At 32.1% G+C, this 25,708-nt stretch overlaps 1 protein-coding gene across 3 annotated transcripts in view; it reads left to right on the top strand.

The window, feature by feature from the left end:
- The window catches only part of LOC111156442 (follistatin like 5), a 764,534-nt gene that overhangs the window by 105,103 nt on the left and 633,723 nt on the right, over positions 1 to 25,708 (top strand). For 2 of the 3 annotated variants that reach the window (XM_022517373.1, XM_022517364.1), the window contains exon 2: positions 19,321 to 19,351. In XM_022517373.1, the coding sequence (XP_022373081.1) occupies positions 19,321 to 19,351 (31 nt within the window). Of the gene's footprint in view, positions 1 to 19,317; positions 19,352 to 25,708 lie in introns of all 3 variants that reach the window. The other variant, XM_022517356.1, reaches the window with a different exon arrangement.

The raw sequence follows: 25,708 nt of genomic DNA, 5'->3' as shown, positions 1-25,708 counted from the left end.
ACATGCAAGAGATTGCTGTATATTGATTTTGTATCCTGCAAGTTTACTGAATTCATTTTTTAATCCTTGTAGTTTTTTGTAGTCTTTAGGGTTTTCTATATATATATAGTATCATATCATCGGCAAATAATGAAACTTCTATTTCTTTTCTTTCCTTCTTTCTTTCTTTTTTTTTTTTTTTTAATTTGGATGACTTTTACTTCTTTTTCCTGCCTGATTGCCATGGCTGGAAATTCTAATACACGTTGAATAAAAGTGCCAAGAGTGAGATTCCTTGTCTTGTTCTTGATCTTTGAGAAAAATCTTTCACCTTTCACCATTAACCATGATGTTAGCTCTGGGTTTTTTGTATATGACCTTTATTACGTTGAGGTAGATTCCTCGATGTCAAATTTATTGAGTATTTATATAAAAAATGGATGTTGAATTTTGTCAGATGTTTTTTCTGCATAGATTGAGATGATTGTATAATTTTTATCTTTCCTTTTACTAATGTTGTATATCATTTTGATTGATATGTGGATGTTAAACAATCCTTGCATCCCTGGAATGAATTCTACTTAGTCATGGTGTATGATCCTGTTAATGTATTGTTAAATTTGATTTTCTAAAGTTTTTCTGAGTGTTTTTGCATGTATCTTCATCAGAAATGTTGGCCCATAATTCTCTCTCTCTATCTTTCTCTCTCTCTTTTTTTTTAAGTATCTTTTGTTTTCTTATCAGGGTAATTCTGTCTTCATAGACTCAGTTGGAAGTGTTCCTTCTTCAATTTTTTTATGGGGGTAATAATTTGAGGATAGTTATTAACTATTAAGTGTTTGGAAGAACTCATCTGTGAAGTCATCTGTACCTGGATATTTGTTAAGAGGTGTTTTTTGTTTTTTTGTTTTTTCTTCCTGATTCTTTATTACAATAATTAGTCTATTCAGATTTTTTTTTTTTCTTTAGGATTCAGTTTTGGAAGATTATATGTTTCTAATAATTTATCCATTTATTCTAGATTGTCTATTTGTTGGCATATAATTGTTATACTATTCTTTCCTAATTCTTCGTATTTCTCTGCTATTAGTTGTAATTTCTTCTCTTTCATTTCTGATTTTACTCATTTGGGATTTCTTTTTTTTTTTTTTTTTTTTTTTTGATGAATCTTTCTTTAAGCCTATTGATTTTGTTTCTTTTTTCAAAGAACCAGTTCTTAGTTTCATTGATCTTTTCTATTGTATTTTTAGTCTCTATTTCATCTTTATCCACCCTGATTTGTATTGTTTTCCTTTTTCTACTACCTTTGGACTTCATTTTTTTCCTATTATTAGTTCCTTTAAGTGTAAAGTTAGAGTGTTTATTTGAGATTTTCTTGTTTCTTGAGGTAGGTTTGTATTGCAATGAATTCCCTCTTTGAACTGCTTTTGCTGTGTCCCAAAGATTTTAGAATGCTGTATTTTCAATTGGATTTATTTAATGTATTTTAAAATTTTTCTTTGGTTCATTTATTGACCCATTGTTTAATAGCATGTTGTTTAATCTCCACATATTTGTGTTTTTTTCCAGTTTTCTTTTTATAATTGATTTCTAGCTTCATACTGCTTTTCTTCTTATAATTGATTTCTAATTTCATCCTATTGTGGTTGGGAAAAATGCTTGATATGATTTCAGTCTTTTTAAATATATCAATTCTTGTTTTATGGCCTAGCATGTGATTTCTCCTAGAGAATGTTCCTTGTGCATTTGAAGAAGATATATATTCTTCTATTTTGGTTGGAATGTTCTGTGTATGTTAAGTCCATCTGGTCTAATGTGTCATTTAAGGCTAATGTTTCCTTACTGATTTTCTGTGGAACAATCTATCCATTGATATAAATTAGAAGTTAAAGTCCCTCATTATTATTGTATTGCTGTGAATTTACCATTTCTAAATGGATTTTTGCCTTTATCATTATGTAATTCCCTTCTTTTTCTTTTATTACAGTTTTGTTTTAAACTCTATTTTGTCTTATATGAGTATAACTACACCAGTTTTCTTTTTGGTTCCATGTGTGTAGAATAAGTGAGTATCTTGTAGGAAGTATATAGATGAGTCTTGGATTTTTGTTTGACACTCTATATGTACTTTGATTGGAGAATTTAGTCCATTTACATTTAAAGTAATTATCATAAATATGTACTTATTGCTATTTTGGTCATTGTTTTCTGGCTGTTTTTGTTGTTCCTCTCTGTTCCTCTCTTTTCTTTCTCTTTTCTTTTGTGGTTTGATTGTTTTCTTCAATGAAATGTCTAGAATCCTTTATTATTTTCTTTTGTGTATTTGCTATAAGTTTTGTGTGTGTGTGTTTGTGTAGTTAACATGAAGTACACATACAACATATAACATCTTATGTATATAACAGTCTCTTTTAATTTGATAGTAATTTTGAACCCATCCAAAGTTTTATATTTTTGCCCCCATTTTATATTTTTGATGACATGTGTTGCATCTTTTTATTTTACATATCTCTTAACTAGTTACTGTGTTTTTAAAAGGTTTTATTTATTTATCTGAGAAAGTGAGAGAAAGTATGAATGGGGTGGAAGGGCAGAGGTAGAGGGAGAGGTAGAAGCAGACTCCTGGCTGAACAGGGAACCCAACTCAGGGCTCAATCTCAGAACCTTGAGATCATGACCTGAGCAGAAGGAGACTCTTAATTGACTGAGGAGCCCAGGCACTCCTCCCTTAACTAATTACTGTATTTTTAATTAATTTTATAAATTTTGTCTTTTACTCTTTATACTTGTTCTATAAATGATTGATCTACTGCCTTTATTACTTATTTAACTTTTCTGATGAGTTTTTTGACTTTCATATGTTTTCTTAATTAAATAGTGCTTTTTCTTCTTAGCTTGGAGACGTCCTTTTAGTATTTTTTGTAAAGTTAGTTTAGTGGTGATGAACTCCTTTAGATTTGCTTATCTGGAAAATTCTTAATCTCTCCTTCAATTCTGAATGATAACCTTGCTGGGTAGAGACTTTTCAGTGGCTTTTGTTTTCTTTTTTTCCATTTCAGGTTTTGGAATACACCATGCCACTCACTTTTGGTTTACAATATTTTTGCTCAGAAATCTGCTGGTAGCCATATGGGGTTTTCTTTATACATAATATATAACTTTTCTCTTACTGCTTTTAAGATTTTTTTTTTATTATTCTTAAATTTTGCTGTATAAATATAATGTCTCTTGATTTGTTTCTCTTCGTTTTCATCTTATTTAGAACTCTTTTGTCTTCCTGGACCTGGTAATTTCCTTCCCTAAGTTAGAGGTGTTTTCAGCCATTACGTCTTCAAATATTTTTTTCTGACTTTTTCTTTTTCATCTGGGACCTATAGTGTAAATGTTACTCTGCCTGATGTCGTCCCAGGGGTCCCTAAAGATTTCCTCATTTCTTTCTTTCTTTTTTTTTTTTATTTTATATATTTGACAGAGAGAGAGAGACAGCAAGAGAGGGAACACAAGAAGGGGGAGTGGGAGAGAGAGAAGCTGGCTCTCCATTGAGCAGGGGACTTGATGCAGTGCTCAATACCAGGACACTGGGGTCATGATCTCAGCCAAAGTCAGATGCTTAAGGACTGAGCCATCCAGGTGGCCCCTCCTCATTTCTTTTAATTCTTTTTTCTTTCTTTCTTTCTTTTTTTTTTTTTTTTTTTAATTTTGCTGCTCTGTCTGGGTATTTTCCATTGCTCTATCTTACTGCTTACTGATGCAGTAAGCTTCTATTTCATCCATTCTATTGTTGAGCTACTCTAATGCATTTTTCAGTTCAGTCATAATTTTTTGGTACTTCTTAATATTTTCTTTCTCTTTTTTGAAGTATTCTCTGTGTTCTTTCATTTTTTCTCCTGAGATCAGTGAACATCTTTATGACAATTACTTTGGAATCTTTATCAGTGAGGGTGGGACTCAGGGGGCTTGCCTCACCCATTTAGGTCTCAGCTGCTGAGAAAAGAAGGCAGGGCTCAATCATCCTGGTTGTGTCTCAGTCTCTGGGTGGGTTGAGCAGTACTCAGGTACACATCCATCTCTGTTATGGTTTACATGCAACACAGGATGGGTGTGAAATTGGACAGATAGTGCATACCTTCCATATACTAGCATACTAGAGGGAGGTCACCAAAAATGATGCTTATGACTCCAAACACCAGCCAGTTAGAATGAGATTGCAAAAGTGGTGTCTACCAATGCTTCCACCCCTAGAAAAGTTTCCTGCCTTTCCAGAAACCACCATAAAATTAGTAAGTTGGTCCCTTTTCTTACAGCCTAGGCATTTGTCAATCTGTTTCTCTTATGCTGGTTGTCAGGGTGAGTAGATTTGCATATAAGCCCTTGAAGAGTGGAATCTATAGTTCTATGATTCTCCTGGTCTTCATCTCTGTTGATGTTGAAAATCAGAGGTTTTTGGGGTTTCCCTTTCTGGCACTGTCCCTCAGGATCAGGGTGCCCGATGTGGGTCATAATGTCTTTACTTCTCAAGGAAGGGGTCCATATTTTTTTTTGGATCCCTCTTAATTGTGGGGTCACCTCATTTGGGATGGTGTCCTGGAAGAAGCTATGTCTTTGCTTCTCCTACTCTTCTTGATTTGTCTCTTTTTTCTTTCGTTGTGAAGGTGCTGTTAATCTAGTTCTCAGGCTGTTTTCAGAGAAAAATTACCCCATATGTAAAAGCAAGATTTTTGTGTCAGTGGAAGGTGAGTTTAGGGTCTTCCTAGGATGCCATCTTGAACCCTTCCTTCTGTCTTATGAAGCTTCCTTTAATGCATTCAGTTTGGGTTTTTTTTTTTTTTAAGATTTTATTTATTTATTTGACAGAAAGAGATCACAAGTAGGCAGAGAGGCAGGCAGAGAGAGAGAGATGGAAGCAGGCTCCCTGCTGAGCAGAAAGCCCGATGCGGGACTCGATCCCAGGACCCTAAGATCATGACCTGAGCTGAAGGCAGTGACTTAACCCACTGAGCCACCCAGGCACCATAATGCATTCAGTTTTAATGCATTTCAGTTTTTGTAAATGTCACATATGTGGTTTAAAATAATAATATTTTTCTTTATTGAGTATAAGCTTTTTTTTTTTTTAAAGATTTTATTTATTTATTTGACAGAGAGAGATCACAAGTAGACAAAGAGGCAGGCGGAGAGGGAGAGAGGGAAGCAGGCTCCCCACTGAGCAAAGAGCCTGATGTGGGACTCGATCCCAGAACCCTGAGATCATGACCGGAGCCGGAGGCAGCGGCTTAACCCACTGAGCCACCCAGGCGCTCCGAGTATAAGCTTTTTATATAATTGCTCAACCTGATTCTCCGTAAAACTCTTAATATGGATTATTCTTTATTCTTCACTTGAATTTTCTGTTTCTGGGACGTTGTTAAAAAATGCAACATAATTTGGTTTATTTGTTTGTGTGGGTGTGTCTGCATGTGTATAATCATTTTATATAATTAATTTATATATTAATTTAGTATTGAGTCTGTTATTAGATGAAAATATATTGACAATAGTTATATCTTCTCATTTTATAGTTGCTATTAAAACTAGGTTTTTTTCCCCTAAATCTCTTACCATATTTGTCATATTTTTTATCTGCATTTCATCTCAGATTTTAGTATGAGATATTGCATAAAATATCTTCTGTTTCTTACTTATATATGGGTATACTTATATACAAATATGTACATTTGGGATTACTTGTATATAAATATATTTTTCATATATACTTTTTTCCTTTTAAGTACTTCTTGAAGATGACATATTGCTACACCTTATTTTTGACCCTTTGGAGTTTACTTTTTATTATTAACATATAATATGTTATTTGTTTCAGGGGTACAGGTCTGTAAGACTCATCAGACTTTTAAAAAGTGAATTTAGAACACTTAGTACAATTACGTTTGGTTTTGAAAAGGGAATTTATAATTATTTGGGGTTGGATAGATGTAGAAGTGAGAGCAGATCTCCAAAAGTTTCTATTAATTTGATATCCAGCCACTTTTCATAAGTCTTCTACACTAGTGATGACAATCTTTGATATTCCCAATAGATTTTACTTTTTTTGGACCCCATAACTCAGAGGTTGGCTTTTTCAGAACATTTAGTTTATATTAGCATAGCTCAATAGCCCCAATAATTTCATGTTACTCATTATTATTATTTTGTTATTTATAATTTTCTTGGTGACCTAAATGTTTTGGTGACTTGAAATCCATAAAAGCTGTGGGTAGAATATTATATGTTTATAAATTCAAAATATTTTAATTGTCAAATTGGAATATATGTGTGTGTGTGGATGTGTTTATATGTGTGTGTAATGCAAAATGTACTTATGAAATATGCATTTTCCTAAAAGAGGAGAAAATAATGCTGACAGCAGTGAAGGAATCAGATGAATTATGCACCACCCAAAATGTTTCTTTGTCTACAACATGTTATGGAGTATCACCCATATAAACTGTTCTGAGATTTAATTTTTTCTGTATGTTACATATGTTTTAGTCCTTAGAGTAGATTGTAAGTTTTTTGAGGAAAGAGGTTTTGACATCAACAACTGTGAATAGAAGATGATGTCAGCAAGATGGAGGTCAAGGAGGGTCCAGTGCAATAAAAATAGTAAATAAACAACCACAAACTGATGAAAAATAGCTCTAGGAAAGCTCTGGACTGTAATGAAGAAACAGCAGAAATCTTGTGGAGCTCAAAAACTGAGAGTGGCCACAAAGAAAAGTATAGTAAGGATTTTACTTCCATCACTATGTTCTCAAGTCCAGAGCAGCTCAACATTAAGCGAGATCCCTTGGAAAGATTTTACACCATGTGGAAAAGCAGTCTATTTGTCAACTATTCTTCCATAAAATTGAAAAAAAAGGAAACAATTGTAAACATAATGCCCTAGGCCTTACTCACCTTTCAGTAAAAATTAGTTTGATATTATAATAGCTGCTACCACCCAACTACCCAAGAAGGACTGAAAATCCTATCAAATATTCTTTTACTTATTTTAGGGATATCTCACTTGGGGAATTCGTATTTTTAAAATGGCAGTTTAACCCATGGTTTTGGCTCTGATCTCATGTTAATCACATTTGCTTGAAAATGTTGCTGTATATACTATGGATATCATCCCCTAGAGCCCTCCATGAAACCATAGGTTAAGGATATAAGTAGGTGAGGCTAGATCAGGACTTTTGGTCACCTCAGTGAGATAATATATGCAAAGAACTTAAACATTTCTTGCCATGTAGTAAGACTAATATGTGTCTTAATCTTTCTCTCCTTTCCCTTCCCCTCAGTCTCCACTCTCCCTTCTAGCGTCCTCTCCCTCCTTTCTCTATTTTTATTCCCAAGCCTTAATTTTTTCATAGACACTTGCAACCAATTTATCCATCCATTGGATAAGCAATGGTTGCATTTATGCTTAGAGACCATCTATTGACCTCTGTTTTGCTTATCTTCCCTAGGAAGTCTCTTCTTTGCTTGTGCCCAGAGTATCCTATACTTTGGGATACTTGGCTGTAAGTCTTTATATATTCTACATTGCAAGATGTAAATATTTTTTTACAAAGTATATTTTCAATATACTTTGTTATACTTCAATATACTTTGTTAGTTATTGGTAGTCTCAGTAAAGTTTATATTACTAGAAAAAGTATACTATGCTCCATTGGAAATTTAAAAATCAAATCATTCGATTCTTTTTTTTAAACGATTTTATTTATTTGACAGACAGAGATCACAAGTAGGCAGAGAGGCAGGTAGAGAGAGAGGGGGAAGGAGGCTCCTCGCCGAGTAGAGAGCCCAATGTGGGGCTCGACCCAGGACCCCGGGATCATGACCTGAGCTGAAGGCAGAGGCTTTAACCCACTGAGCCACCCAGGTGTCCCAAATCATTAGATTCTTATACAAAAATAACTTAGGATCCATTTAGAGACTTGATAAGTTATAAATTAAATCTATTGAGGGATAAACATAGAGAATTGTAATGCAAATGTGTGCATTTTAAATATACAAGTTCACTAATTTCCATGTCAAAATCATTATTAATTAGTGATTTATATTTCTATTTATTCCAAATCCTTTAATTAGTGATTTGTTTTAGGAAAATCATCATTATTTTCACACTCCAAAAACACACTGAAAACTGTTATAATAAATTGGCATGTTTATTTAATTTATATGGCTCTTTACCAAATAGCTTTAGCTATAACACTTAAATGGGTATAAATTTTCTTCTGGAAATGGGAGAGAAGTTTCTTGAATATATTTTTATATAATCCTCATGTTTAAAGAAGTATGTAGTTGAGCTATGCTTACCTATTCACTATTTCTCCCAAAGGACTAAATATTTTATAATTCTGTGCCTTTGCACAGCTTAATACTCTTTTCCACAGCAAATTAGTTATACTTTTTCTTTGCTGAAGCAACAATTTTCATGGTGAATTCTCCCTTTGCCCCATACTCAGCATAGACAATTGCTCCTCCTATTCTTGTTTCCAGATCATCCTATAAATTTTTTATCGGTGTGTTATAATTAATAACTATCAGTCTCTCCAGATAGAATCTGAGATAAAAAATTTATATTACCTATCTTTCATTCCTATCTTATAATGTAATTCTGGCCATGTATATTCCAAACAGACCTGTATTCAAGGAGTGAGTTAATATGTTAACACCTTATTAAAGTAGTAACATGATCATAAGATTAATATGTTCTAATTATACTTTGAATTTCTTCACATATTAATAATATAAATGGATAAAGCAGTTATAATGTATATTATCAATTTAAACAACACAATTAACTCAATATTTTAGAAAAAAATAATCAATATTTCAAAAATTAAGTAAGTATATCTTTTAGATGTTCCCATATTTATGCTTAATATCCTTCACGGTGAAATATTATCTATAATACAGAACTAAAATTGTCAAAAACTATTTATTTTTTATTTGTTTTTTTTTCCATTTCAAATTATAGCTCAAAAAAAGTAGACCATCAACATATATTAATTTTAGATTTTCCCATATTTCCACTCAAAGTCTAATGATGAAACAATGATGCTGTAAGAAGGGACAACAGAATTATCACTTTTATTCTAAGATTGTAGGTTAAGTAAAAGAACATTTTTTTCCTTGTGATTTTTTAAATCCTCAAATCTTATCTATTGTAAAATAAATAAGTAATTTTATACTTTATATGGAGAGGAGTACTCATATATATGTGCATCATGTATGGAGTTTTTAGTGAGTACTTTCTTCTTTGACTATTTTAATTATCTTGAGTATTTGCATTATTTTCTATCTAAATGTTTCACTACCTAATTCCTCAATGTCTGCAGCCTGTTTGTTTTTTTTTTTTGCCCTAAATGCCTGTAATCACTTCACCTACTTATATCCTGCTCATCTTTTAAGATCCAGTCTGTTTATGTTTTTCATGAGTGTATGAACCAAAGATGTCTTTTGTGATATATTTGGAAATTCTTTTTTTTTTTTTTTTTTTTTTTTTTTTTGTCAGAGAGAGCGAGCACAGGCAGACAGAATGGCAGGCAGAGGCAGAGGGAGAAGCAGGCTCCCTGCCGAGCAAGGAGCCCGATGTGGGACTCGATCCCAGGACGCTGGGATCATGACCTGAGCAGAAGGCAGCCGCTTAACCAACTGAGCCACCCAGGCGTCCCTGGAAATTCTTATTGATTGTATTTGACGCAATATCTGGTGATAGTTTATGCATACATCTTACCCACTTAACTTAAATACACATTTAAAAAATCAGACAAAAGTATTTCTGGTATTTACATTAGATTTAAACCATGAATGTAATTATATATATATTCCATATTAATAATAATAGATTTTATTTTAAATGTAAATACATATAAATTTCCATCATAAAATTTCTAAATTTAAGATTAAAATTATATGTAACAAAAGCATAATATAAATATTATTAAATATGGATTTGATTTATAAGTAAATTCAGTTCTAGTTTGATTTTTTTTTTTTTTTTTTTTACTTCCAGTGCATATCTCTTGTTACCTTGCTTAAGGACTTCAGAATTTAAAGTAATACTGAAGATGTCCATCAATGCAATAACAAGTTCTTTTCATTTTTTTCTTTAAAATCACATAAACATATCAAATATAATATGAATCTACAATAAGAAGAAACTATGATTTTGACATTGGAATTAATGACCTCACATCAACATATTAAGCCAAATAAGAAGTAGCTCTAGATTGACAATCTATAGCTTTTACAGGTCATGTTTTGAATATCTATATATCTATATCTATACCTATCCATATTAATCTGAATAATATATAATATAACTTATAGCATACATTTCTAATCAAATTATACATATCTTATATATTACTAATATATGTAATATTTATTTAAAATTCAGAAAATTATATACTTCTTCATGGAAAGGTGAAATCTATTAGTTGGCCAACTGGAATAATTTTATCATCCCATTGTGCACTTAGCACAACACACTATTTCCTGTCTTCCACACACTCTCATAGATGCCTAACTTTGTTCAAGCTATGTCTTCTGATAGAATCCTCTCCTTTCTTTTGCTGTAGAGATCAACTTCTTATTCTTACTATCTCATCTGCTCTCTCATATACTTCCCAGTTCTTCACATTCTCAAAGCTTCCTTTGGCCTACAAAAGAATGCATTGTTCCTTTAAGTACTCTCTAGATTTTATACATAATTCCACATGCATTCCAGTAAAGGGAACATAAAATGAGCAAATAGGTACATATTATTCCAGGAAGTAGCAACCTCTGTGCGAAATGAATAAAAAGTTAAGAAAAGCAACTAGTAATGGGTGTGCTGTTTTATAAGGGGGAAGATTATTGGGTGTTATATGCAATTAGTAAATTATTGAACACTACATCGGAAACTAAAGAGATACTGTAAGTTGGCTAACTGAATTTAAATTAAAAAACAGAATGATGAGGGTTGAGGGTTGTTGAGAAGGTTATGATATTGGATCAAGAACATGATTCAAATTCTAGGGGAAGTATTTAAAATAAAAGATGAGAGGATTGATTAAATTAAGTAAGACTGAAAAGTCACCATTAGAGCTTACTGAAAACATGTCTGTATCTCCAAGATTTAGGAGACTTAATATACTGCATTTTAATTGCAACTATTTCTTATTTTCTAGGCATTTTATAATTAAATTGCCATGAGGAAAATATGTTTTTGAGAAAGTGTGTGCATATGTGTGTATGTGTGGATATGCGCACACACACTTGTGCATTGAGGGCCACAGGGAGGAAACTCATGTGTTCATGTGTATGCTTGCTTCAGAATTGAAGAGATTTGCTACAAGATTATGGTGGAGTGGTCTGCTGAAAGTCTCCTATTCTCAGCCTCCATGAATTTAATATTACTTAATATTAAGCATAAATATTACTTAATAGCTCTAATGTTAAAATTAATATTTTATGTTTTAATCACCTAGCACATGGAAATAAATAAATATAAATGAATATGTAATATTTATATATAATTACATATATGTATATATATATATATATGAAACATAAGTATTCCAATGCAAATCAATATTTCACAACTTTTGTTTGGTGGTATTTGTCTGGTAAACAATGACTGCATCAAAGAGAAAGGAAGAATCCTGAGAAGCAATTTAAAATAGAAAACCTTCTAAAATTAATAACCTTTACCTTTATGCTTGTTTGCCACAAAAATTTATATTTGAATATCCTTTCTTTCCATCCATTGACTATTTTCACTGTTAGAATCTCTTGGTCTTTATTCTTGACTTTAAAATTATATACATTTAAAATTATATAAAATTATGTACATCATACACATATATAGACATGCATTATATACATATACACAAATTATATATACATACAAGTATATACATTAGCTTTTATAGCATTACTGTATATAAATACATTATATAAAATATATATGTAAATATAATGCAAATAAATACAAATACAACAGAACTTGCAGCAAATATTTCTAATCAAATTTTATGTATGCTGCATGTTAGACTACTAATAAATAATGATTCAGCTTTGGCGAATGATGACATCTATTTACTTCAATAACGAGTATGGATCATATGGATTGTGAGCAAGTTTACTTTAATCAAGGACACATCACTTTTGGATACTAATGACTTATTTTTCTCTTTTGTTAATCTTCAAATTTTAAGATTCATTATGGACTTGAGTAAAATTATTCTGCGTATTTGATTTGGCTTTTCCTAAGTCCTGTGACTGAAGGTTTATTTTGTTTGTTTTCTCGGTACATGATCAACCTAAACACAGTCTGAGTGTACTTTATTGTATAATTTGGGCAATGAGAAACAAATAAATAAAAATATCTTCCCCCAATGACTTTAAAGAAGGTCTATAGTCTCTCAGAATGTGTCACCCATTCAACCAAAGGCACTGATATCTTTAAGGGTGAGTCCTTAAGTAGAAAATAACTTTTTAATACTATCTTTGTTATCTAGGTAGCATAGCCTTATCATATGGCTTTTTATTAATGCCCAAAGGCAAACAAGGTCACAGAGACAACACAGTAACCTAGAATCTTTTCTTAACACTCCTGTATTGGAGGGGGAAAGATGCTGCATTTTATAGATGTTCCCTATGTCCTTCCTGTAGTATAGATGTTATTTTTAAGTACATTCAAAAGAAAGTCTAAGTACACTCTCCCAAAGTAGAGGGAGAATTGTTTTAGCTCTAAGGGACTTGGCACATGCTTCATTCTTATATCCTTCCATGTGAAGGGAAGCTTATGGGATGACCAAAAGGCACATAAGTAGCTTCATTAATCTAGATTTATGCATATGCAAATTTAAAATAAAAGAATATCCGTGGGTATTACTTGTGTGAGGTTTATATCTTTTTTTTTTAAGTAATTTAAGTTTTATAGTATGGAATGAGAGGACAATTCACTATCTAACGTTTGTAACTCAATGCTGTTATGATGGAAATGGCTCACTTAGTATTTAGATGGTTTCTTCTCTTTCTAAAGATCTTGTACTTCTTAGTAAGAAGGAAGGAACCAAGTAAACTATGTTTGAAGATACTGTGACCATTTAGTTTTAATGCTGATGAAGAGAGATCAATTGTTACGTTAGAAGCATCATGAGATGTTAGTATATGCCATGCTAAAATGAAAATACTAGATAAGCAACATTCTTAATAATATCTTCTAGAGTGATAGCATTCTGCCTTTAAGTGGTACTAGCAACCTATGCATTAGTGTTATTTGTTACAGTCTTGTTTGCCTAGATGCGTTAGGACCATTGCATCTTATTTTAGAATTACTGTGTACCCCAATGTGACTTAATTTTACGCTAGTTTAGTTAAGTTCCATTTATCATCTTGTATTTTTTTAATATTTGAGACATTCTGTTATACAATCATGTGTTCTTTCTGCACTTGATCTTAGCCAAAAGGCCGAGAAGTGATACAATCATGTGTTCTTTCTGAATCCACACTACTGCCCAGACTGCCTTTGCCAATCTTTATCATATGGTCTGCAAGGATCTATTTACTCATTTCTACCATTGAGCTGGATGTCATAGAGTCTATTTATGTAATTAATGTAGCACTTTGGGATTCTTCCAAGAAATGGTGTAGTACAAAGTAAAACACAAATGGTTTGCTATTATTTAATTTTGATATGTAGCCAAAATATATTTCTTATTTTAAGACAGGATCAATTTATCAGAAAATCTTTTGAAAGAATATTAAAATTGAGTTATACCAAGGGATTGGGATTCTACCATTGCAGACAAGATCTAAGTTTTCTTAATGTAGGAATGTTTTTCAAATGTATCATGAGGACAGGATAACAAATCTTTCTGACCTCTTAGGAGATTTCACATAATTAAATAATCACAATTTTCTCCTTAACATTTCCCTATTAAAAAAATTAACATTTAAAACATGAAGTAATAGTTTATAAAATAAAATTGAAAAAATATATTGCCAGGTGAATAATGCAACATTTTAGACATAGAAGCAAGTTGGAATAGTTATTACTTTGAAAATCCTGAATAATGTTTATTAAACACCTACTGTCATGGTTCTATTTTTTAATATTTTATTTGTTTATTATTTTTAAATATTTTATTTATTTATTTACTTGACACAGAGAGAGAGACTGAGAGAGAGCGATCATGAGCAGGGACAAGGGGTAGAGGGAGAAGCAGACTCCCTGCTGAGCAGGGAGCCCAATGTGGGACTCCATCCCAGGACCCTGGGATCACGACCTGAACTGAAGGCAGACTCTCAACTGACTGAGCAACCCAGGCACCCTTCTGACATGGTTCTAATACAAGTTTTGCAGTGAATGAAGTAGTTTATGCTTATTTTCTTCTTACTTTGCAGCTCTGTTATTCTCAGTCTATTAAAATAATTTCTATTTTTTCTTTAAATACATGCTTCTTGAACATTTCCAGTTTGTAGAATATTTAAGAATATTTTCATTGGTAATTTATGACTATATACAATTGTATAAATAGAGAATTAGGTTTTAAGAAAAAATAAAATAAAATATATCAGTGAGTATTAAACTTATTTGCCTATAATTAAAGTAAGGCTAATATCAATATCATACAAACTTATGATGGCAAATCCGAATTAAGATTTTGACAATACCAGGGGCGCCTGGGTGGCTCAGTGGGTTAAAGCCTCTGCCTTCGGCTCAGGTCATGATCTCAGGGTCCTGGGATCGAGCCCCACATCGGGTTCTCTGCTCAGTCGGGAGCCTGCTTCCTCCTCTCTCTGCCTGCCTCTTTGCTTACTTATGATCTCTCTCTGTCAAATAAATAAATAAATAAAATCTTAAAAAAAAAAAAAAGATTTTGACAATACCAAGCTGTTCTACTCACCTACTCTCACAAAAAGCAATGCATTTATAATCTTCTCTATCTCTCTAAATATCTGAGAAATCATCCTACTTCACCACTCATCTGACTTTCCTTCTAATAGATAAAGAAAATAATCCTCACAGACTAAATTTTTAAATTTAATCATATCAAACTTATAATCGTTTACATCTATGACCCCACTTTTCTGTGTCTACATGTTACATAGCAGGAACTGGTTTTTCTCCTATCTAAATGTTTCCACTTATGTTCTGTGTTACATTCAATAACCTTATGAAATCCATCATATCATCTCTCCCTTTTATCACAATCCTCTCCATTTCTATTATGTATCTCCCACCATTTATATATTCTCAATTCTCATTGATTTAAATAATATATAATTAAATATGAAATACAGAGATGAACAAAAAACAAACATGATACTTGAGTGGATTTCACTTAATCTCCAGACACATACCGCACCAGGGCTTTCTTTCCTATTTATTTTTCTCCCATTACATTTTTATTAGGTCATACATTTCTCAATTTCCCTCTTTTTCCTTGAGTAACTTCAGTTTTACTTCCAAACATATAACACCACAAAAATGCTTTTTCTTTGAAGTCAATGATTCCATCTGTGCCTTTTTTTTTTTTTAAGAAAGGAAGAGGAGAGAGAGAGAGAGAAAGAGCTAGTGGGGGTAGGGGAGGAGGTTCAGAGGGAGAGGGAGAAAAAGAATCTTAAGCAGGCTCCACACACAGTGCAGAGCCCAAGGCGGGACTGTAGCTCAGGACCCTGAGATCATGACCTGAGCTGGAATCAAGAGTCAAACACTTAACTGACTGATCACCCAGGCACCCCATACCACTTTTTCTAATGGACATTGCCTTGGATATAATCATCTTTGATCTGTCAGAAGAATTCTGTGCTATTGAAAACCTCCCCCTACATGATATATTTCCTGAGTTTTTATGATTCTATATGCTATTTTATTTTTTTCTCCTGTAGTCTGTCTTTCTATTCTCTTCTGTTGGCTAATTCACTTAATATTTTTCTTATATTATTTCCAATACTTAGTTCTAGATCATTCAACTCTACTATGTGTTCTCCAGATGCAATACTGATGATTTATACACATGGTGGTGATTTCTAAATTTATATGTCTTGCCGAAATAGCTCTCATGAGTTCCAGACATTTTAACCATCTGCCTACTTTGCATCCTCAGAGTGATATTTAAAGTAAAATCAAAGTCAGCATGTTCAAACATCAAACCCATGAAAAATTCAGACTCTTTACTCTTAAAAGAGGGGGTAGACAAGGATTACTTTAAGTGTCTGAGCACTTGGAGGAGGAAGAGATGAGGAAGATGAAGAAGATGAGAAAGATGGACAAAGAAGTAAGGGAAGATCAGAAGTTCAGTTTTGGATGTGATAAGTAAGCTGTTATTAGATATCCAATTAGAAATGTCAAAAATAAAGTCAAGTCCATGAGGCTAAAGTTCAATGGTGAAAATTGGCTAGAGATATAAATTTGAGAGTCTTTAGGAAAAGGATGGTATTTAAGGCCAGAAGACTAGATAAATCACCAAAGCAGTGAAGTGTATATGGAAGAAAGGTAAGGGCTCAATGTATAGGAAACCTGGCTTTAGAAGTTCAGGGGAGGAGGCATCAGTAAAGCAGATAGGAAAGGGGTGGCCAGACAACAAGAGAAAAATTCACAGCGTGAGGCAGTATTAAAAATCAAGTAATGAAGTATAAAGGTGTTTTTTTCTTTTTTGCGTATCTTTCTCATTTTACAGGCAACTTCATCCTTATAGTGACTCAGATCCTTGAAATCACCCTCATCTATCCTGCATCTCATATCCCAAATTTATTCTATTGACAGTTCTAACTGATATTCCAACTGCACTGCTACCACACTGTTCTATGCCATTCTTGCTTCCCACCTGGATTGCTGCAATGCCCTTTCCACTGGTCCCTCTAATTTTGTCCTTGCCCTGTTAAACCCATTTTTAATACCCAGAATAATTCTTCCTAAATGCAGTTCAGATAATATTATTCCTCTGAGAAGAAACTTTCAATGTTTTCTCAGCTGTCTCAGTGTAAGAACTAAAGACCCAACAAATGCCCCAGGTGCTAATCTATCTGACCCTTATTGGCTCCCTCATTGCATTTCCTATTAAACTCCCTTACTCAGTCTAGTCTAATCACACTGGCCTCCTTGGTAGTTTTGACAATGCCAAAAAGTTTTGTACCTCGGGAAGTGTGCCATTTTTTTTTTTTTTAATCTCCTAGCATATATTTTCCCCAGATAAATCCTCAGAATAGCCTCTCATCTCATTCAAAATTTTATTCAAAAGTCAGTTTTATCAGTAGATTACATTTGGGCACTTTCCATAATTTGACTATTCTTGATAATGCTGCTATAAGAAGTAGGGTGCGGTACCCCTTTGAATTTGTATTTTTGTACACTTTGGGCAAATACCAAGTAGTGCAATGCTGGGTCATAGGGTAGTTCTATTTTTAACTTTTGAAGACCCTCCATACTGTTTTCCAGAGTCGCTCTTGCCATTTCCAATGACATGGCTGGAGCTAGATTGTATTATGCTCAATGAAATAAGTCAGTCAGAGAAAGACCGATACCACATGATTTCACTCATGTAGGACTTTAAGAAATAGAAATAATAGATGAAATAGGGGAAAGAAAAAAAGACAGGGAGGCAATCCATAAAAGACTCTCATCTATAGAGAACAAACTGAAGATTGCTGGAGGGGAGGTGGGCTGGGGAATAAGCTAAATGGGTGAAGGATATTAAGGAAGGCACTTGTGATGAGCACTGGGTGTTATATGTAAGTGATGAACCACTAAATTCAACTCCTGAACCTAATTAATACAGTATATATTAACTAACTAAAATTTGAATAAAAACTTAAAACATAAAAAAGTCATTTTGTCATGTAGAACCATGTAAAATTGCAGTCACTTACTCTAAAACTACCTTCTATGTTAGATCTTTTTTCTAAATAGAATTTTTTAACATTTATGCACTATGTTACTTTAAGGACACTTTTTTGGTTTTGTTTTGTTTTATTTATTTATTTTTTGGTTTTATTTCATTTCACTTTTGTGTTGTTCATCCTTTGTAGCCTGATCACCTGGAGAAGTGTCTGGCACATAAAAAGCAATCTATACATATTTACTCGAAGACTAAATGACTAAATGAGTGAATGAATGAATGATGAAAGAATAGGAAAGAGGACAGAGAGACATTTTTTTTTTCTTTAGTAAATATCTCTTTGGAAAGCTTAAGTTTGCTTATCCTATATCATGAATGGATAATTTATTTTTAAATCAAGTAATTTATATTTAAATTTTAGTTTTAATGAACAACAGTTACTCTAAATTAAAAATAAATCAGGACTGGAAAAAATAAATTAATTAACAAAGGACAGTACAGGAGCCAAAACAAAAGCTGGATAGATTAGGACAAGTGAAGTAGCACACAAAGTATTAGAGTTTAATAGAATCATACATTGGATAAGTGTGTTCCATAAATATACATTTGTCAATATGCATTTTTGTTCTCAAATCTGACTCTGAGATTTATGCTTGCAGCAAAATAAATTCTTTGTATTTTTCACTATTTTCATAAATTGTATCAATATTTATTGGCATTTATACAATTCTGAAGTTCTATTTATATATATCTGTCATTTTTTATTAGAAATGCGTTTCATAATTATTTTTAGTGTGAGGCCCTGAAACATACACAGAGCAAACTGTGCTTGAATATTAATTGAGAAGGTATAGAGAGCACAATTTCTACTTAAAAACTTGAAAGCAAGCTAATTCTTTTGGGGTTGCCTGGTAGCTAATAAGGAGTATGTCAAATTGAAAGACAGGTCTGACTGAAGCAGCCTTTGAATAAATAATAGAATTGTTGTCAACTTTAGCCTTCAAGTAGTGAGGAGGGGCCAATTCTTAAAGTGAAGGAAGGCAGTTGAAATGTCTTTTGTGGTCTTTTAGTGAATTGTCCACTCTTTGCCCTTAAACATTTTTCCTCACCAACAATTTCAACACAGAGATGTTGAAAGTAAATTCTGAAGACATCACTCAATATCTGTTGAAATTAAATGAAATGGCTTAAGGCATTTGAGAGGCATGATTATTTACTATTCATTACCATTTATTTTGAATCCATATTAATATAATGTATTTGTTTCTTAAAGAAGTATGTGTACAGTAAGAATGATTACTACTCTGATAAAAGATTGAACATAAGTGTTTTTTTAAGTTGAGATTTGTGTTACAGTGACTCCAGGGTATATGTAGAACAAAATATCTTGACAAGTCTTTAGTTACCATGATCTGTTATATCAGGCTGTTGATCACATACTCAGAGATTTTGACCTATTTCTTTTTAATTCCAGCAGGAAAAGAGTCAAGACAGTTCAAGAATCAAAGGTAAGCAATGACTGTTTTAAGATCATAGTTTCATAAATTCATATAAGGATAGAAGAAGAAAAAAATTGATTTAGCTTTGAAAATATAGCTAAAAATGAGAAAACATTAAGAACTCAAAATCTTCAATTTGGTATTAAAGCCATTGTGAGCCTTTTGGGAATTCTGCAAGGTCGCTGGGGGTCCTCCACTGAGATTTCCTTTCTTCATATAGTGCTATTGGAAATTTCAACATAATTTTTTCTTAACTCTCTGAGTTGTTCTCGTGGAATTCCTCCATCAGTATTGTCCATAAGAGTTAATATTCTGTTTTATCTAGGATTTAGCAGATGAACTTTAAAAAATATGTCTCATGGGAAACCAAGTATTTAGTTACTGCTATGTCATTATATTTTCTATGAAAAAGCAAGACAATAAATGTTAAAATTTGATGGTAGCTAAATGGCATAGTCAAGTCTAGTCAGACATAGGGAAACAGTTTTCCCCACAATGACATTATTATGTTTTGATGTTTATTGTTGCAATAATAAATTGCTCTAGATAGATTATATCCTATAGCAAAATACTTCATTAATTTGTGTGCCCGCTGATTATATAGTGAAATTTAACAATTTTTTCCTTGGTTAATCCTTCTGGGCTCTCCCTTCATGGACTGGCCCTTCTTATTGTACAAGTTGGATATCCTCACCCATCTATCCCTTTCTGGTAGTATTTAGTCACAGGCCTGACTATGGAATGAAGGATGATTTCCCTATTTCATTGCATCCTGTTTTGCAGAAAGTTAGGTTTATTTTTACTTTCTTTTTTTTAGAGTTCTACAAAACCAAAACAAACCAAAATAATAATAAAAAGTTACCAAATTTACACATACTTCTGAAAAGATGAAAGACAGTTATTCTTTTGAGGGTCTCTAAATTGACAATATCAGTCTTGCTTATTAATAACAAATCTGAACATAATCTCTGCACATTTCCCTGCAACTAACTGAATTACACAATTTGTTTTCCATGTTCAGTCATCTGTGTGTGCCTGTATCACTGAAGAATGTAAAAAGACATACTTTTTTATTTTGTTAGGTATATTTTATTCAAATGAATTATGTAAAACTGCCCTTCCAGGGATTCCCAAACTGTATGTTCTTTTTCAGCGAACTGAAGTATGTCTTGTTATTTTATATGTGAAATTATTACACTTATTTATCCTCAAAGCACTCATATTAACTCAAAGTTTCATACCTTTGTGTTGCAAAAGGGAATTTCTATTCCAAGATGGGCTGTATGGTGTACATTTAAATGATATATACATTTTAAGCATACTGAGTACACATCTTCCTTCTCAAGAAGGGTCCCAATATTTCAGGTTAATCTTAAATCATATTTATAATTCTGTTACAGTTGAAATAAGTTTAGTATAGCATTCTTCTTGATGCTATATTGTCTTGAGACATATAAATCCTATCATCTGAAGTAAAAGAAATTATGTTTTTTCAACTACTGCCTAGAAACATGTTTTCTTTTATAATGTAATAAAATTTCAAGATGATTCTTGTCACTTCTTTTAAGTGGCTGACACATGTTTTAGAACTCTCACATTATGGCTTCTAGGCTACTGAGTTCTAAGTAAATCAGAGACATACTGTTTTGTCAGGACCTGTTCCCTAACTCTACTTAAATTCAGTATTTTTCTTAACTTTTTATAAAAATCATCTTGAAATGTTGTTTTACTGAAAATTATAAATGATTACTAAAAATGTCTTTAGGGACACCTGGGTGGCCCAGTCGGTTAAGTGTCTGCCTTCAGCTCAGGTCATGATCTCGGGTCCTGGGATAGAGCACCATATCAGGCTCCTTGTTCAGTGGGGGGTCTGCTTCTCTCTCTCCTTTACCTCCTGCTTATGCTCTTGCTCTCACCCACATAAATCATTAAATAAAATCTTTAAAAAGTCTTTAAATGTCAATATTTAAAAAAAAAGAATAAAAGCAAGAGCTTATCCATTCATAGATGAGAAAAATTCTGAAAATGAAGTATTGTACATATTTTGGTAACTAATGATTGAAATGTGAGTTATGTCCTCACTTGACATTAATAATGAATTCTCAAGTAATAATTCCCAAGACTTCCTGATCAGAACATGTTTATTACATAGTTAGCAATGTATGCAAAGGAAATCTTTAACCATCTAATTTTCTGCATTCTGTGCCTATTTCTGCTTATGACAACAATCCCACCTACATTGTACCAGTGACCTGAAATCACATTAATGCACAAAGTAGTCCAATGAAAACTGACCCGTCTTTCCTCGGTGTACATGGAAATATACGTTGAAATGTTTGGAATTATATATATGTATATATATACACACACACATGGAATTCAACTAACAAAATAAATTTTGGTTCAATAGTTAGTAAACCATCGAATTCTCAATTGATTTTCATGTTTAGATTGCCTATTGTTAAATGAGTTAGAGCTTAACCTGTAATTAGCACACAATTTTGAGGTTTACAGTTGTTAGGATGTCCTTTATTAAAATTACATTGACAATTAGTAGGAAAATAAAGATAGTCCTAACAAGTTTAGAAGAATGACCAACTATTCAGAAAGCTCTATTTCACATTGCTTTTCAGTGATATTACAAATATATTATGTTTTAAAATCCATTAACAATTTGATAAATACTATTAGGAAATAATTTCCTTTGAAGAATTGTTCTAATATAAGGAGCACAAGTCAGTTATCTCTACAAATATTTCTCAGGGGAGTATTTTAATTTGTGATTTGTTTATTCATTTATATTTAAGATCATCTCTCTATAGTTCTCAGTGATAAAACAGTAACAGTTCTTGACAAAAATTGAAATGATTCTTATTTTACAAAAAGCTTAAAAATTCTGTCAGCTTAGTCAAGTTTTTAAATTTCCAAAAATAATTCAAAATACTTACTATAGTCAGAAGGATAATATCACTGTGGAAAGTTTGCATATGATTATGCTGTAGTGTGCTCCTGAGTATCTGCTTACCTCTCACTCTGTCATTAAAAGTATGTTTGTTCCTTCACCAAAAAGATTCAGTTCTTTTATAACGAAAATTTCCCTTCCTCTCTTTTCAAGGGAGACTCTTGGCTCTTCTCATTCAGAAGTGATAATAAAATATATTCTCCTTATATTGCTAGTTACATGTTAGGAGACAAAAGTTGGTTCCCTAATAGTCACTTATATGGTATATTATTGAAAATTTTTTTTTCCATAGCACATGCTATTGACATCTATCTTTTGTTAAGTATCTACTAGATGTCAGACACTGGGCTGAGCTTTTTACATATATTACCTCATTGTAATCCTCAAACACACATTATAAGGTAAGATTTAGCATTCAAACATGCCAGCACATTGAGAAATCACATCAAAAGTAAATAATTCAGACCAATATTATCATTTTGTCCTATTTTTAAATGGGTCATGTTTTATTTAACCATTTTACAAATTATATATCAGGTACATTTAGCATGTTGTTATTAGGAATGTTTTTGACATTTTCATGAATTTGATATATATGAATTTTATTATTTATACACTATTTTTCTTTGATGGTATGGTGTTACAAATATTTCCCCTACTGCCAATTTGTATAAATACTGCTCAGGGCTTTGTAACATTAAGAAAATTTTGATAATAATAAATGTGGTATAGTAATGTTCTAGGGGCCAGGTGTGAGAATTGTGTCAGCTTGTGCAATAAATGCTTGTGATCTTTGACAAATGACTTAATCCTCCAGAAGTAATTTCTCTTTTATATAATTTCTCTCTCTTTTATAGTTTATATTAACAAAACATACCCTATGATATCAAATGTCCTTTCACATATATAAAATTCTAATGCTTATACTTCCATAAAGACACTGGACAATGCTATTATTACAAACATCTTTCAAAATTCTTAATTCTAAATATGTTCTACATGGCAAATATTATGTATTATACATTTGTATATAAGGAAAAGGTAAGCTGCACAATTGTTCTCCCTATGGTACATACATACATTCTTGTATATAGTGAACAAGGAAGAACACTATTATGCTAAGATCATATCTAATCAAATTAAAGATGTGTGTTTGGGACAATAAATGATATTAAAATTCTATGGAGCCTGTAGTTTTTACATGTAAACACACACACACACACACACACACACACACACACACATATACATGCTATTTACTTTTATACAACCATGCATTCAGATTCTCTTTTATTTCCAAAATTGTCAATTGAGGGCACTGAAAGTGATCTGATACATGCAGGGATATATAGATATAGATATAGAGATAGAGAAATAATATAAGTGTGTATGTGTGTGTGTGTGTATGTATGGGTATGTATGTGTGTGTATCCATGTTATATATATATTATACATGTATTTTATTATGTATTATATCTAATGTATATTGTATTAATTTATATTATATTATATTATTTCTATATATCTGTGCCATATATATATACATAGGTATATATTTCTATATAACATAAAATAAAAATATATATGTATATATGTTTGTGTGTATATATGTATGTATGTGTGTATGCATGTATATGTATGTATGTGTGTGTGTGTGTGTGTGTGTGTGTGTGTATACATATATATATAAAATTGAAATGCTAATAAACTCCTAACCTGGGTTTCCTGACTATTCAGAGCTCTTTTCACTAGAATAATCTTACAGAGCTCCTGACATACATTGACATTAACTCACTTCTTCCAGGTTAGGTAACTAGTCAAGAACAGTTATTAGGTAGGAATAGACCTTCAAATTTGTATTCCTGAAAGTTACTGGACACATTCATTAACAAATGAACTATATAAAACTGAAAGATGATAATTCTTATATCTGAGACTTTTATGGGACTCCTTCTAAGTGTTAGATATCTTTCTGTTTAGGAAATAAGATATAGCCAGTACAATACTAATGCTTGAAATGGAAACTGTTACCACTATAGAAATTCAGAGTTGCTGTATTTTTAATGAATTACAGTATCATACCAATGAATGTTAGGTTTTTTGGTATTCAGTTTATAAAGCTATTGCCGAGACAAATAATTGTAGGATTTACAAAAAACTGTGGGTTTTGTCTATCGTTTTCAACAGTTATAGTCCTAGAAGGTTTAAGTATCTAAAAGGCAGGAAAACTCACTTCTAGAAAATGTCAACCAAAGGATTGTTTTGTTTATTTATTTGTTTGTTTTGGCAAAGAGTAATGTTGGATAAACCCCAGGCTAGTGGACTTACAGCAATCTGGTGATAATAATTATTGAAAAATAATTAAATGCTGTAAAAACATGTAAGGGAGTGATAATATTTTTATAATAGAATATACCTTGTTTGTTTTATTACACTTCACTTTGTGCTTCACAGATATTGTTTTTGTTTTGTTTTGTTTTTTACGAATTAAAGGTTTATAGCAACCCTGTATTGAGCAAGTCTATTGGCACCATTTTTCCAACAGCCTTTGCTCACTTTGTGTAACATTTTGGTAATTCTTGTAGTATGTCAAATTTTTTCATGATTATTGTATTTGTTATGGCGATCTGTAATCAGTGATCACAACTCACTGAAAGCTCAGATGATTTAGTATTTTTTTTAGCAACGAACTATTTTTTTTTTTTAAAGATTGCGTTTATTTATTTGAGAGAGAGAGAGAGAGCACGAGGAGGGAGGAGGGGGAGAGGCAGAGGCAGACTTCCTGCTGATCAGGGAGTCTAATATGGTACTCAAACCTAGGACCCTGGGATCATGACCTGAGCCAAAGCCAGACGCTTATCCAACTGAGCCACCTAGGTGCCCAACAAACTATTTTTTAATTAAAATATGTACATTGTTTCTTCAGACATGCTATTGCACTGTTAATAAACTACAGTATAGTATAAACATGACTTTTGCTCGAACTGGGGAATTAAAAAATTAATTTGACTCACTTTACTGCAACATTTATTTGCTTTATTGTGGGTGGTCTGGAAACTAACCCACTGTATCTCTGAGGAATGCCTAACATGTTATAACACAGCAATTGAATTACATCAAAAAATTCTATTTTCACTCTATTTTATTAAAAATGCACTTTTAAAATTAATTGGGGGCAAATGTATTCTCATGAATGATTATAGGTTACCTTGCTGCAAAATATCAATGTCATATATGGACCACTTCTTAGTTTATGATTGACTAACAACTCTTTAATTATTAATATGGGCATATCGCATATTTCAATCCATTTCATTTTACACCCAAAAAAAGTATAAGTATGAAATGACTGCTGAAAAAGAGATAAATTAAAAATGTAATTTCTAGTCACTCTGCCATACTTT

Source organism: Enhydra lutris, unplaced genomic scaffold (assembly GCF_002288905.1).
Source record: "Enhydra lutris kenyoni isolate GAN:26980312 unplaced genomic scaffold, ASM228890v2 scaffoldscaffold3, whole genome shotgun sequence".
In the NCBI taxonomy this organism is placed as follows: Eukaryota; Metazoa; Chordata; class Mammalia; order Carnivora; family Mustelidae; genus Enhydra; species Enhydra lutris.
This window is presented reverse-complemented; position numbering and strand designations above follow the sequence as displayed.